The following is a 16,053-nucleotide window of genomic DNA, read 5'->3' as shown; positions in this document are numbered from 1 at the left end:
GTTTATTTTAAATTTATTCCAATTATAATTGTGTGTGGTATTTTGTATTCAAGAATGAACAAGAGTAATTAAGGTTTAATGCATGAATGAATTTGTCTTTAGAAATATGAGTGTGATAAATGTATAGTTTAAGTGTCAATATATTGTTTATGAGTATATAATTCTATAAGTATGAACGAATTCGAACTTTTTATTCATTTAGTTAACTGGCACATGTTATTGTTCAAACATTTCTTGCATGATGTACATAATCGGTGGCTCTTATTTTGCAACACATTTGTCAAGTCTTGAACTGTTTCTTTAAGTTTGTCTCTTGTAAAGTGATATTTTCATTCATAAAATATATAGTTTAAAGTGTAACTTAAATGAACTTCCTTGTTCTTTCAATAAAGGAGGGGAGTTTAACTTCAATGTTCTACTTAATCAGGCCTCAGACCACAATTAATTTCACTACATGTTCTATATAAACATTAAACCCTGTGGCAATTTTACTAACTCTCCAATCAAATCAAAGTCATTTGTGCTTACAGTACCATCCAACCAGTCTGATGTCTGAGACCGTTTTCAGTAATTAGCCGGAACCATGTTAGTTCTGTCATGTAGAAAAACATTAAAAAATTATTTACTCGCATAAAATCTGGATCAAAATTGGGGTTTACCAACTATTTGAAATGAATGCTGTCAGGAAATGACCTTTTTTCTATCTCTTTCATTCAATTATTCATTTATATCTGGCATTAAACACAGGCACTCTTTTATGCGGATTTACTTCCTTATTGTGGTCAACGAAAAGCAAATAACTGTGGACGGATTCCTATTTTACACTGTTTTATTTAAAATGTGCGGAGCTGTAAATAAACATACGGGTACGTTTTAAATGTTCTATATTTAAGTGCAAACTGGGTTCCCAGTTGTTTTGTCAATGATCTAATTTAGTCGTTTATATTTCAATAATCATTTGTTAAAATATGCCATATGCATATGGATCTGATTTTCCTTTTTATGTCGGTGCGTCATTAGCGTTAACCAATAAATTAACGACACGTGTGTAGCTAACATATTAAAGTTTCGAAATAAAACTTTTATTTAAAGACACTTGTTAATAGTTTTAGAGTAACTTTGGTCAGATATGGACTACAGAATAAGAGAAATTAACATAATCCTAAAGTGTGGCTGTGGGATAGTTTGCAAATTTATTTGCATATTGATGGTGTTAAGAGGTAAGTCTTAGAAATATAAAATTAATTCTTTATACGTTTTAACATTAAACAGAATTACAAAATAAATGTGTTCCTCAATTAGAAAATTCAGGCTGTCTGTATAACGTCAGGAAACTGATTGACAATATATTTATATCATAGATGTTTGGTTGGTTGGTATAAAAATCACTGGTTACTATGCAAAGTCAATGCTTGCTGTAAAAGTCACTGGTTGCTATGGAAAGTCATTACTTGCTTGCTATGGAAAGTCATTACTTGCTATGTAAAGTTAATGTTTGCGATGGAAATCATTTTTGTAATGGCAACTCAAAGGTTGCTATGATATAAAATTATTGCTTTCAAAAATTGATATTTTAGAAGTCACTGGATGCTATTGAAAGCCAATGGTTGCTATGGTAAACAGTGTTTGATTTGGAGCCACTGTTGCCTTTGGAAAGTCAGGGTTTTTATGGAAGTCACTTGTTATTAAACAAAGTCAATGATTGCTATAGAAGTCACTTGATGCTTTTGAAAGCCAATGGTTGCTATGGAGGTCACCGGTAATAAATAAAAACGATGATTGCTATGGAAGTCACTGGTTACTATGGAAAATCAGGGAGGGGTTGCTATGAAAGTAACTGGTTGTTATCAAAGGCTTAAAAAAGATGCAAAAACATACAAAGCGATTATTGAAAGAGATGGGAAAAACAATCAAAATGAATCATAAACTTAAGAGTTAATTTTCATATATATATTTTTTTAATGTTATTGTTACTGTCAGCAACTGCACTATAGACACGAGAATATGTTTACAATGATTACTTTGCTTAACCAGAAATCGAAACTAAAAGCACTCGGTTTTATTTTTTACAAGTTGCGTTTGTATGCAAACGTTGTACATACTTTATTTCAATTCTAACACTATCGGAAAATTGTCTATATAAGCAAAGAAGGCCTGAAGCGTACATTATTTTACAACAATGCACTCATCGTTCTTATAACCTCCCTGTGTATTTTCAAATCGACACATTGACGGCGCCATTTTGTTTGAAAAATCGGTTAAATAAAAAACATTATTTTGTGGAATCTCGTTGTGAAAACTTTGCATAATGAAAGGAAATGGTCTTACTAAGAAAATGAATCGAACACTTATATCTTAAATTAAGTCGTTAACGCTGTACAGACGTTTAAAGTGTTGTTTACGTGACTTCACATTGTAAACCAAACAGCACGTGCAAAAACAAATCAAATCAGGAACGTTATTTTAAGGTCGCAAACGAGCTATTTTTCACATGTATTTCAATATACATACTTTGTATTTCGCTCGAAAAATATATAGTGAAATAAAATAAACAAGTTTTATCAACGTTTTCAAAATTCGTTATTCTCAAAATGTTTCTACACACGCTAGATTTAACGACAATTTTTTTAAACCAACTGGAAATGCCTTTTAAAACGTTTCTATTGGAAACAATGTGGCGAAAACAAATTTAACCACCAAACATAAAGTCAAACTATAAAATGATTATTATAATTTTTCTTGACTTGTTAGAATAGAAATAAATATTAATTATTATGCATTATAGTTAAATAATGAACGATTTTTCGTTCTTATGCTTTGTAATTAATCACTCAGGCTTATCGGCCTTCGTGATTATATTACTTCTCATTTGAACTCAAGCCATACAATATTCTACAACAATGCACTCTTTCTCCTTATATGAAAAGTATATTTTTTAATATATTGCTAATAAGATCTTAACTCTAATAAGATAAGCGTGTATAAGTGAAACAAAGAAATGTTAAAAACCAATATTAAAACTTCCGTCGAATGTCTCTCAAACAACATACTGGTTATCAAATAAAGTCAATAGTTGCTACGGAAGTCACTTGTTGTTATGGAAGTGACTGGTTTGTAAGGAAAGCCAAAGGTTGATATGGAAGCCAGTTGTTACTTAAGAAATACAAAAGAATTCAATGGTTGATTAGGAAGACATTGTTGCTGTTATATTCAGTAGTTGCTAAGGAAGTCAACGTTGCTATTTAAGTTACTTATTGCTAAAGAAGTCAGTGGTTGAGGCTACAATACAATATTAATGATTTCTATAGAAGTCATGGGTTGCTTTGACAACCGCTGGTTTCTGACTTATCTCAATGGTCGCTTTGGAAGTCAGTGAATGGAAAGTCAATGATTGCTTTGAAGGTCAATGGTTGCTATGGAAGTCAATGGGTGCCTTGAAAATCACTGGTTACTATGAAAAAAAGTCAATTGTAGCCGAGTAAAGTCACTAGTTTCTATAAAAATTTAGTAGTTACTTTTAAATTCATAATGGAAAATCAGATGTTGCTAAGGAAGTCACTCGTTAGAAACAGAAAGTCATTAGTTAATTCATGCCCCTTAGCTATATAGGTAAACCAACTTAATAGTAGATAATGTTTCATGTTTAATATCTTTGGTCAAGACTTCTGGCTTCACAGTTGGTGAGCTTTTAACCGCAGGTTTTTAATTTGAATAACCAGGTTTAATATACAGTTTTCTAGTCTGATTGAAAAAGGGACAAGTCAATAAATAGTGAAACTCGTCTTCAATTTCTTGGGTATTATTCTCATCCAAACACAAGTGACATATTCTTTTATTATGGTATATATTTTGCCATCTTCCTGTTTCACATGGGAAGTAATGGTTCCGCATCTAAATTCATTAAGAAACGGCCAGACAGACCTTTTTAGGTTAAGGGAATAGTCCTCAAATTTTATTGACTCCTTGAAAATTGAGTAAAATAGTCCTAAAGATTTATTGACTCCTTGAAAATAGAGTAATTTGGTCCTTTAGTTGAGACTTGCACAAATGCCTGGCAGTTTTGATAATGTTGGTCTAATAATATTTGTTTTATGCATTGACTAAATTTTTACTTCGTAGATTATCTTGATTATCTCTTATACCGTTTCGCCCTATTTCATAACAAATATCATTTTTTTCCTTTATGAATCAATACATAATTGCACTGTTATATATATCAATACAGTTTTCAAATTCTCATTGAAAGTGTATTGAATATAATGGGTAATTAGTAAGAACAACGAAAAAGTTCCAAACATGCGACAAAGAACCTTTATGACAGAAGTATTCAGATAAATTATACTATGATCATGAAAACGTCAAATGGTTACAATCCTGAATATAATTTGAATATAAGATTAAAAGTTAATAAAATATTTAACAGGTACAATAATGGAATATATTTTAATTCTCACATCGCTTTAGAAATCATATAAGACCCATCTGGCAGTTTCTCAAATAGTATTTCTACACCTGTGTACTCGTCCAATTATAATATTTTCACGTAATACAAATACAGTTCCGTGTTTTTATTTTTACCTATGATACAAAAGAGAAAGAACATAAAACACTCGGCAATCTGATTTGTACTCGGGGCTACACCTTCTTGTACAAATCAGCCTCGTGTTCTGATGCTCTTTCTCTTACATAACCTACATGTGTTGTTCCAGAACAAGTAACAAATAATTTGTATTTTATGTATAGATTTTGTATCTGTTTTGTTGTAATTTTTCTTTTATTTGTTTATTTGTTTTTAATTTGTAGTTGTTCTTTGCATTGTATATGTATGTCATATAACTACAAACATTTCTGTATTGATCAGAACAGAAATATGGTACGAACTTGAAATACTCAAATTTATATGATGCGCTCATGATTGAACATGATGCGTTTCCGATTGGACGTGATGCGCATACGGATGAACATTATGCGCATACGGTATTAACTACACTCAGCATTGGCATTGATATTGTAGTTCCACTCGTAATACACCTGCAAGACTCTAACACCAGGTATCAAAGGGACAGAATCACATCAGGCGCAATAGGATTAAACTCACTTGGATGTAAGCAACTTAATTTTTATTCATTTTATCCATTTTTAACTACCCTCGATTAAATCAATATAAAATAATACATAGATACACCTGTGAATGAAATTGGCATTTTTTACTAGTTATATTACTGTTAATGCAAATCGTCTACTTCTTATTACAAATTTTTTCAATATTTTCAATAAATTGGACTTGAATTTCTTTCTTTCTTATTTGGAAGTTACCTACCTGACCCTCGGTGGCTCTAAATTAATTTCCTCTTTCGTGACTGAAAGATTTTAATGGTGGGGCGATTAAGGTCTTACGCCGCAAGTAAGAAAGTCGCCATATGAAATAATGTTACTGTACCAGTGTGACTATCTCTTACATACTTTTATCAGTAAGGTTCGAATACCATTGAAAATTGCTTTCAACTTTTCATATTTTATATTTTAATGGGCAGTTCTCCATTAAGAAAATATATTAAAGTGTAATAGTAGATCTTTAATCTTATAGCAGCGTTGAAGATTATTGCAACCCTTGGAGAGATCATGAGGAAAAACGATATACCTCAATTTTGCTGCGCATGTGCACTATTGGAACTAGCCTTTGTAAGTTTAATATGTTTTTTTTTTCTTTAATTGAAGACACAAAAGCCGGATAGGGATATAAATAGAATTATGTCGAGATATTTAAACCAATGCACATTGAGACATGTATTTTCATTATTATATAAAGGTATTTGTTTCTTTGCAACAACCACTTAAACAACTTTGATATTCTTCTATTTTTCAGACCGCTGGGATGGGAATCTATCACTTTATCCTAGATGAGTTCAATAGATGGTAGGAAGAAGAAGAGAGGAGCAAAAAAAATCAGCTTTAACAATAGACAATGAACATTGTACTCTAAAATATGAAAACTTTCAATTCAAAGATGTTTAAATAATACAGCATAGAAACAACTCTGTAAAAAGGACACAACTCTCTGCGCAAACTATCATCAAAACAATATGATCGGAAATATTTTCTTGAAATACTGTACACCTAAGTGTAAAACACATTTTTATTTTTCTCAACGAACACCTAAGATAAGGGAAGACAAATAAGATCAAAAGTTTTAATCGAAATATTTCTTTTATTAATTTTCGCCTTATAACAAGCTTGATTTTATAAGTATTTCCCGATGGTTTTGTAGATTTATGAATATTAAATTTGAATTTGTTACTAAATCCATTAAATTGGGGATGGGAAAGTGGTCAAATTTAGTACGTGCGTGAAAACAATTCTATGTATCTAAAATGATCGCTTCTCTCTTCTTCATATCACTTTATGTGTGGTAAACATGGACTTACGTATATCTTATATACTCCAACTTACTAATTCTTCAATCATGCATACTTTTATTTCAAATACTGATAACATATAGCATAAAATGATAACAACTGCATGATTGACATCATAATAACAAAAATTAGTGACTAAAAGGGAAAAAAATGTCAGGAGTTCCTTCCCCTTACATTGCGTTATGGTTTGATTGAAAAAAGAAAAAGAAGTCTTACAATCAGAAAAGCGACCCACATGTTTTGTTTTGCCTGGAATTGTTGCTCCTTTTGTAAATTGCTGTTGTTGTTTTTTTCTGCTTTAATTTTGTTCGATCAATTTGTATTTGCAAAACATAATGTGCAAAATCATACATTTAATATTGAGAATTATGACGATTATATGGTTTATTGTAGTGTAACTTAGTTTCTTTTGTTTCATTTATGCTTGGCATCGGAATTAACCATACGCCCGAGATACATCACCGTCCTTACCGGCCACGTTGGGGACGTCTATTTCACGCTGCCGATCTGTAAGATGTTCTGCGTTTGAAGACACCAATCTAGCCAAGGTAGTGATTTATTCAAAACGTCTCTTGTTATCGTCACCCTTCCGATTCTAAAACGACTCGTGTTATCGACTCCTTCAAGAGTAAGTCACGTCACAGGGTCCCTATAATGTTATTATAACGTTTGTCCCAACCCTTTTGTATATTTACATTATTGTATTTATGTAAAATTGTGAAAAAATATGTATGTATATATATACACACAATAAAATATGTTTAAACTAACAAAACAGGTCAACCAACCATTCCTGGTACATAGGATGACTTGACCTTGACCTGTCGTGTGCTTTTTCCGCGACATGCATGCCCCGGGAACGATCTGGAGTATAACAATATAACCTCGCCTAACGACTCAAGCTATCTATCACGTATGGTGGCTGATTTGGAAGACTTTTGTGTTTCGTGTTGTCGCAAGCGATGGCACGGAAAAGCGACGGGGCCACATCGCAACAAAGCGCCGCACGACAACGAGCCATTTGGCGTGCTTCTCTTGCGACAAGACGACATAGTTGGCGCGATTCGCTAGTGACAAGACGAAAAGGCGATAACGATATGTGTTGTGTTGTCGCCATCGACAACGCAATGGGCAAAGTGTACTAAATCAGCCACCATATTTACGTACTTTTATACTGGGTAATATAACTTATTATACTTTGACTATCCGAAAAATGAAAAAAAAAATCAGCTTTGTGGCAAAAAAAATCGATATTTTGGCACTAATCAATAAATAAAATTTTGACATCAAATCTTACTGGAAAAAAACTTAAAAGAAAACGTATAAGTAACCGTATGTAAGTTTTGATAAATAAAATTCCACAATTTTCTCATGAAAAAATCACCAAAAATGCATTGTGGTTCCGCTGGTGAAGAAATCACCTCGACACTAAACCGTGTAATTTAAAGAAAGGTGGAATGCTTAACATTGTATTGCTTCCCTATTATATGTTACTAATACCACAAAACAGAACAAAACAATTTATTTGTCGACTATAAACACAGCAGCATTCTGTCTTGTAACATTGATTCAGAAGATTCCGCTCTTAATTTAGAATCAATTACACCATGTCAAGTATTCCACAGAGGAATAAAAATCCCTGAAAATCGGCTTTTTTTATTTTCACTATCCAAACAAATTGGTCTGTAATATCATCGGACGTTTATAACAAACGTTTGGTTTGATTCTATCGTATAAGAAGCTTACTTTTTTGATGCCTTTTGACTGGATGACAGTTCGTCGTATTGCAATCATTAATATATTTACAAAAGTACTATAATTTACTTATATCGAAAGTCAGCGCATACTGTACCTTCTCTTTATGTATGCATAGCAAATAGTTAGGAATTGGCAATAAACCTTTTTACTAATGCATTTATTACTAATTTAATGTAAATATCCTAAGTAATTTTTAGAACTTAACATTAAGTCATTATGTGTATTGTAAGGTTGTATCGTGTGGGATGTTGAAGGAGTGTCAACAAGTGGGAGAAGGTGGCGGGACGGGGCGGAACATGTACCATTACATTCTTAATTTACAGTTTATAATTTAAAAGAATAGAACAAGAAATAGAGGATATTCAAGTTTTTTTCTATAAATACATGATGATATTAAAATCCGATCACTTATGAAAATAATTATTTCATGAGTGGCGGTAGCCACGAGTGAAATATGGTAATTTTCATGCCACAAGATGAAAATAAATCATGTATTTATAGAAAGAACTTGAATTTTCTGTTTATTATATACATTTTTCTCCTTTTTTGACGTTAAAATTTGAAAGACTTTCCTTTAAATTTTGTGTACTGGCAGAATTTAAAAGAAAGTAGTCCGGCAAGACACCAGTGAAAATACGGAAATATGTTTCACTGCAGTGAAAAATAAATTTTTACAGTGAAAATACGGAAAATGAAAATACGCATTTTATTTCATCAATATTTCTCAATATTTCATTTATAAGTATATAATAAATAAAGATATTGAAACTTGACAATATGCTCATTTAAGTTAAATCTAAAATAGTCTTCTTATGTGTGAAATATTCATATAATATGTTGAGAACATGAGCAAAAACGTCGAGGTTTATATGAGATAAACCCGTTTCAGATTATGCTGAACTAATATACTGTACAGTGCGAGCAAGCAGCTTGAACATGGTAATGTCAAAACGTTTAGAGAAAGTTTCACAACTCTATAAAATGTCATCTAAATGTCAAATAAACAACTCATAGGATCAGTTGACATGATGAAAACTTTAAGTCAATTCAAGTCAATTTTCTTAAGAAATGCACTTGATTTATAAGAAGTGAGAATCAGTTATAACACTCACATAACACTATCTACAATTACACTTCGCATTATTCCATGTAACATCGGCGATTTCCGTGATCTAAAATTGCACGAAAGTACTACGGTTATTATAGCTGAATCAGCGAATCTCAATGATTGATAAAAACATTCATGTCTACAGATTCAATACTAAATAAAATGATCCCGCTTGATTAAACAATATTGTGCTCGCCTGAGTCTAGTGCATGTGATACGATTTTATTTAACTCCTTCAAAACCTTTAGTATTGAATCTACATTCATTCAATATCCTCTTTTTAATTCTTTGTTAGCTGGGTTTTTTTAATTCTATTTACATTTAGTGCCATTACCAAAACTTCATGACAATATTTTTAATGCACATAAAATGCATGTAAACCTACAGATACTTAATTGTCAATCCATATCGATTGTTGGAAATTTGGCAATGCATAAGTTGAAAACAATTACGGTTCACAATCATACATAGAAATTCTTAATTAATTTTTCAGCATTTTATTGCTTTATGCCTTTTTTCTTTTTTGTATAATGTATTGACAGTTACGCATAGTTTGTCTCAGATAAAATGTATATCCTCTTTCTTTGCTAAAACCGGTCGAAACTGGTTAGCGTGTTACTAGTCGGAAAGTCTTAGTAGGCTCTAAAGTTACTGCTGGTAAGTAATTTTTATTTGTTTGAGTCGTCACACCAAACAAAAAATGGTAGCGAAATTTTAGACTCTGGTGTCCTTATTTGCAAAATCCGAAAGTAGTCTTAACTCCTCGAAGCGGTTATTCCCTTTATAAGTACACTAACGCCGAAAAATAAAGGGGAGATCACTGCGTAAAGATTGTCAAATGAATGGCGCATTAATTTTCAAGCCTTCTCGGGCAAGAAAATATAGTTCCCGATTGGTCGAAGATTTCTAATATTGTGTTATTCTTTACAGATATGCATGCTTATATAAAGCTCCATGATTATTTATATCAGTTTAAGACAGGTTTACTGTGAACAAAATATCTCGAAATTAATTAGTCTTTATGCTGTAATTTTTTAACTTCCCCGTGGTCTAGTGGTTACACGCTCATTTAGGAAGCGAGAGGTTTGGAGTTCAAATCCCAGTTAAGTCAGGCATTTTTTTGTTGTTTTTTCCCCTTATTACAGATTCCAAGCTGGGCAAATTCTTTGCATAAACTCAGCATGAAAAGGATAAAAATTACATATACCTACAATTAAGCACGTCCTTAATCTTTGCGTTATATTCATTTTTTTTAAATTTTTATTAAGGTAAACCACCCCTAATGGGCACTATAAGGAACTGTAAAATTGACTACATAGGACAGTTATATGCATTAAAGGTCACCTGTACGCAAAATGTAAACCAAATTTACCGTGTGGCTTATAATTTCTTGACATTTTTTCTGAACTATAACTTTGCTATTAGAGCTCTTTTTCAGAAATGAGGGAACTCTAAATAATATATTATATCATCATTATGAAAAATGTTTTCTATTGCTCATTGTTAAGAAACAAATAATAACATTCAGGTAAAACAATACATGAGCAAAATGGTTATTTTTAAACAAAATGTTTTAGTGTGTATAAAATGTCACCCTACCCTACCAACTTTAAGCATTTATTTGACCAGTCCCCTACGTTAAAAGCCTTATTCAAAATATCCCTGAAATTTACCACAGTGAGGGGCTATTTTCAAAGTTTGCTTATTTTTTTAAAGTAAATTGGTTGATCTTGCAAAATATAAAAAAAAATTACCTTGAAAATTTCATTTTATTAAACTTTGAAAATATCTGGTATCATATTTGCTATTATATTTGACATTATTTACCAAATAAATACTTATTATATAATTAAAATCAAACACTTATTTCTTTCCATAAAGGATCTGAGAGATACATAACTAATGTTAAAAAGAAAAGAAAAAAAGTTGCCCATTCTCGGGTTTGAACCCACGCACCTCAGTGTCAATGCAATTGACAAGTGATTCTAGCCTATTTGAATACTCTTCAAAGTGGAGGTAATGCATTAAACGTTGTCTACCTTAAATTGTGTGTAGCTGTAAATAATCATGAGTTTACAATTATGAAGGCACAGTTTAAATGTTCTATAGAAATCCAAGTTGTTATTTTAATGATCTACCCGGTATTTTTGTCGTTTGTTGTAATTCTATATATCAATTATCAGTTGTTAAATCATGCCTTATTCATATGAAGATCTGATTTTTCTTCTTCTTTTTTCTGTGCATAATTAGCGTTAGAAATAAATCAAGGACACTTTGGGTAGCTAAAATATTAAAGTTTGACAAAAAGACTTTTATTTACAGTCACTCTTAAATAGTGTTAGGACAAATTTTGTCAACAATGGAAAAAGGAAATATCATAATTATAAAGTGTTTCTTGGGGATACTTTGTAAAACATATTATATATATTCAATATGGATTGTAGGTAAGTCTTAAAAAGATTTCTAATACTGTTTTACAAAAAACAAAATTACTCACTCAAAACTTGTGTGTAAATTAGCACATCAGAGAGAATCAGGTTTTTCTGTTTATAGTCAGGATAATGTGACGCAAGAGCATGTTTGACAATATATTTATATATCAAATTCTTTGGTTGCTATGAAAATCACTGGTTGCTATGTAAAGTCAATGCTTGCTGTAAAACCCATCGGTTGCTATGGAATGTCCTTAGTTGCTATGTGAAGTCAACGCGTGCTTGCTGTAAAAGTCACTGGTTGCAATGGAATGCTCTTAACTGCTATGAGAAGTCAAGGCTTGGTATGGAAAGCACTTTTTGTTAGGAAAGTCAGTAGTTGCTATGAAATACAGCTGTTGCTTTCGAAAGTCGATGGTTGCTATAGAAGTCACTAGATGTTGTTGATAGTCATTGGTTTTCTATGGAAGTCATTGTTTATGAAATTGAGCAAATGGTTGCTATGGAAGATACTTGTTACTATGGAAGGTCAGCAGTGACTATGGAAGTAAATGGTGATAAATAACGATTTGCGTCGTAAAGAATCTAAATCTAAAATAATTTAATATATATATATATATATATATATATATATATATATATATATATATATATATATATATATATTAATTGACATGATAACAAAAACAATCTTTTAGTCATCAACCTATATTTTGGTATTTTTTATATTAAAGGAAATAATTTTGAGCAATAACTTATCATTAAAAGTATGAACAATTTAACTAGATTCTCTAGATTCTAATGATTTATCCAGAATCTCCTTGATTTTTGCACGCATACGTAGGCGATTTTAAGTACGTTATAATACATATGAGCATTTTGATTGGTAAAGGAATGACGCTTTCTTATTGGTAATACATTTTTTCAGAATGAAAAAGGAAACAGTGTTACTCGACTTTTACGCTTTAAAAATTACAATTACTCTTTAGACTCATGCAGTTGAAAGGCATTTAGATCATAACTATATGAATGCGCCTGGTGTTTTTTCAACAGACGCGTTATGTACCATAAATAAATTTGATTGTACCTAAGACTTATCCCCGTGTGGAGATCTAACTAAAATTCTATTTTTTTTCCAAACGAAACCATGATCTATACTTCTAATCATCACGAATCGACAATATAACGTTCGTATATAATATCTCGCATTTGTTATTGTTATAATACATATCTAATATAAATAATCTGACTTACAATACAGCTTTGTCCTGCCTCTTTGTTAAAGAATGCATCTAATAAGATCAATTATTTAATGCACGCTACGTGATAATTATCTACGTAAATACTATAAAACCAAACAATTTTTTTATGTAATGGCATTCAACTTATAATCCAACATGGCCACCGCGCATGCGCTGTACATGCCGCTAAAGTTGCCCATATCTTTACGTAAAGTATTTGATCGGACTTTCAGGCAAAATAATTATCATAAAGATTGGTGTAAAAACATTAAGATGTCACAGTTACCTAATGATATATAACCTTTTCAAGCACAGAAACAGAATTTTACAAAAAAAATCTCAATTTGTGTATAACAAATAACTAGATTTTGAGATGTTTTTTTTTTCTTCATCTGAGTTCTATCGTGGAGATTGACTGCCTACTTGGATACCTTAAGCATTATCATATCACTACAAGCATTTCTATATTGATCAGCAGGTATATTTGGTACCGAATTGAAGTACACGATGCCTACTGGATTTAGTATGGTCTGTGATGTAGCTGCTCTCGTTATACTAAAAGATCGAAAAATCTCTGGTGCCATAGGATTGATCTTTATTGGATGTAAGCAATTTTTTTATTCAATTTATCCATTAAACCAATATCAAGAGAGGAAAACATAGATAAAACCTCGAAAACTCGGCTTTTTTCGCTAGTTTCCGTATCTAGTAAATATGTGATTGTTAATGAAAATTCACTTACACATCTTGCAATGAGGTGGACATGGATTAATTCTTGGTAAGACGGTGGTTCTATTCATCTCTGCCTGAAAGATTACAATGATGAGACGATTAAGGTCTTTGGCTGCCAGTAACGCTAAAAAATCGCCATATGAAACAATCGGAACTCATAGGCTGTTATCAATAATGCCCTCGGACTGAAAATAGTTTAGATGTTAACAAAACCAGCAGATTGTGTCTGAAAATCATAATGAATTTAAAAAATCCCCATTGTTGTACAATTATAAACAAATCTTAACTTCTGTCAATAGGTAGACATTTGTACTTTCGGTTCCTACAACCATTATTAAAAGTTTAATTCTAAAATAATGTACTGTTTACTAAATCTATAAATTTACTTCATTTAGATAGACTTTTTCTCTATATATTGGAACAAACTTAAATTACTGCATTAGATTACTTTTTTAACATGTTTAGATTCTTACCGTTGTTAAGACCGAAATACGAGTATCAATATGGTTCGAATACTATAATTGTAAATTTCTTTCAACTTTTCATATTTTATATCTAAACGTTAAGTTAAGAAGAAATATTATGTAATAGTGAATTTTTAATCTTACAGCCGTTTGGAATGTTTATGCAACGTTTGGACTGATCACTGAAACAGGATATATATCTATGTTTTGCTTCATGGAGCTTGCTTTTGTAAGTTTATATTGTTCTTTTTTCTCTTTCTTAACTTGAATACGCAAATGTTTGCTACGGATGGATAGGGATTCTGTGTCCGGGCAAAATGGCCGCATACTACTTCTAATGAAACAATTAAAAAAAGGTCACAGCTGTCACGACTAGCGGTTAAACATCCTACCGGGGTACTCGTGTTTGTATAAATTCAAGTCTACTCGCAAGCTTGAAATCTTCCTTCTCCTTATATTACGTTACAGTTTAGCTCCCTGCCTACATTTACTACGATATCATATAGTATAGGGGAGAGGAACATGAGACTACTGTTTACACTCCTTTTCCTGGCAGGGAACCAGGCTAAACTTCCTTCTCTACAAACTGACAATGCTTTTATGGGAATTCCTTTGACAGAGAGATTGATTTGCATCAATCTGTTTTAAACATACTCCTTGTAAGCAGTGTGCCTTAGGCCGTAAATAATATATAAGAATCAAATAGGGAGGATTAAACCATGCATATTCGAGACATTTATTTTCATTATTATATGTATATATCACTAGTACTGATTATTCAGTACGCTTATCTAATGGGATTTTTATGACATTGTAGTTATACAAAAGGAAGAGGTTTTATGTGTGTGAGAAGTAACCACTTAATATGACACCATTTTTTACTTTTAGACTAACTTTAATATTTTCCTATTTCAGGCTCTTATAATGGGATACTATCACTGTTTTCTACACGTGGAAACGAATAAAACCTCGTAGGAAGAAGAACAATACATTCAACCTTAAAGGGACTCCACTGAGGTTTTTTGACATGATGGGACTGAGACAATTTTTTCCAGATAAATATAGCATTTGATGTAGGTTTAGACCACTAATCTTTGTGCAAAATTTCAGATCATTCGCGCACTTCGTTTTTCCAGAATTACTATTCAAATTGTAAACAAAATGAACCAAAATGAAAAGCGTTTAAACGCTTTTCACTCAAATCGGGCTAAGAAAAACATAAAAATAAGGTTTTCAATTTATTTCAAAATATATTTCTTAACTATCTTTGGATATATTTCTGCTTAAAGTGCCCCAGCTGATTTTTGTAAACAATTCAAATGTTATGTTGTTAGGCTTTTAAACCTCAGTGGAGTCCCTTTAAAAATATACAATGGTCAAAGTACTTAAAACGTTCTTCTAAAAGAGGTTTAAATGACAACACTATAAAAGGGACACAACTCTTCGTGATCTATCAAAACAATTAGATCCGAACTATTTTCTTGAAATACTGTGCACACATTGATTATTTTTCTCAACGGACACTAAGATATGGGAAGACAAATTATATCAAAAGTCTTATCTAAATTAATGTTCTTATCAAATATATTAAAAACCGGACATGAACCTGTTTAACAGATACATATGTGTGGTTGTTTCCGGTTATATACAAACGAGGGATAAAATTAACATGTACTTGTGGATATACAGGACAATATTGTTTGTTTAGTTTTTGTAACCCGTATAAAAACATAAATTTTCCTCAGTTTCACGTCCGTTGTTTTTACACAGCCAAACTTCCAACAACAAACATTATAAAAGACTCGATCAAATACATTGAACTATATGAACTGGCTACTGTCGACGGAATTCGTATTTGATGATTATAATAACAATAATAATAAATAATATAATCGAAAACGC

At 31.5% G+C, this 16,053-nt stretch overlaps 1 protein-coding gene across 4 annotated transcripts; it reads left to right on the top strand.

The window, feature by feature from the left end:
* The first annotated feature begins 922 nt into the window (after positions 1-922).
* LOC132742073 (uncharacterized) lies at positions 923-16,001 on the top strand. Of its 4 annotated transcripts, XR_009627388.1 has the most exons (7): positions 923-1,220; positions 4,862-5,104; positions 5,588-5,682; positions 5,867-6,964; positions 13,431-13,559; positions 14,298-14,380; positions 15,067-16,001. XR_009627388.1 is itself a non-coding variant. In XM_060730358.1 (4 exons), exons 1-4 carry the CDS (start codon positions 1,130-1,132, stop codon positions 15,124-15,126), a joined length of 363 nt encoding a protein of 120 aa, XP_060586341.1. In that variant the 5' UTR covers positions 965-1,129; the 3' UTR covers positions 15,127-16,001. The 4 variants fall into 4 exon arrangements, 3 of the variants coding, with proteins under 3 accessions (XP_060586341.1, XP_060586343.1, XP_060586342.1); XM_060730358.1 differs by lacking the exons at positions 4,862-5,104; positions 5,588-5,682; positions 5,867-6,964 and having other exon boundaries at positions 965-1,220; XM_060730360.1 differs by lacking the exons at positions 923-1,220; positions 4,862-5,104; positions 5,588-5,682; positions 5,867-6,964 and adding an exon at positions 11,478-11,726 and having other exon boundaries at positions 13,434-13,559.
* Positions 16,002-16,053: the final 52 nt, after the last annotated feature.

Source organism: Ruditapes philippinarum, unplaced genomic scaffold (genome assembly GCF_026571515.1).
Source record: "Ruditapes philippinarum isolate M1 unplaced genomic scaffold, ASM2657151v2 ctg4329_1_1_1_1, whole genome shotgun sequence".
In the NCBI taxonomy this organism is placed as follows: domain Eukaryota; kingdom Metazoa; phylum Mollusca; class Bivalvia; order Venerida; family Veneridae; genus Ruditapes; species Ruditapes philippinarum.
This window is presented reverse-complemented; position numbering and strand designations above follow the sequence as displayed.

Coding starts and splice junctions, on each gene's coding strand:
- LOC132742073 (XM_060730358.1), top strand. CDS start 1,130: ATGGACTACAGAATAAGAGAAATTAACATAATCCTAAAGTGTGGCTGT. Junction 13,560..14,297: donor AGGATTGATCTTTATTGGAT/GTAAGCAATTTT, acceptor TTAATCTTACAG/CCGTTTGGAATGTTTATGCA. Junction 14,381..15,066: donor GCTTCATGGAGCTTGCTTTT/GTAAGTTTATAT, acceptor TTCCTATTTCAG/GCTCTTATAATGGGATACTA.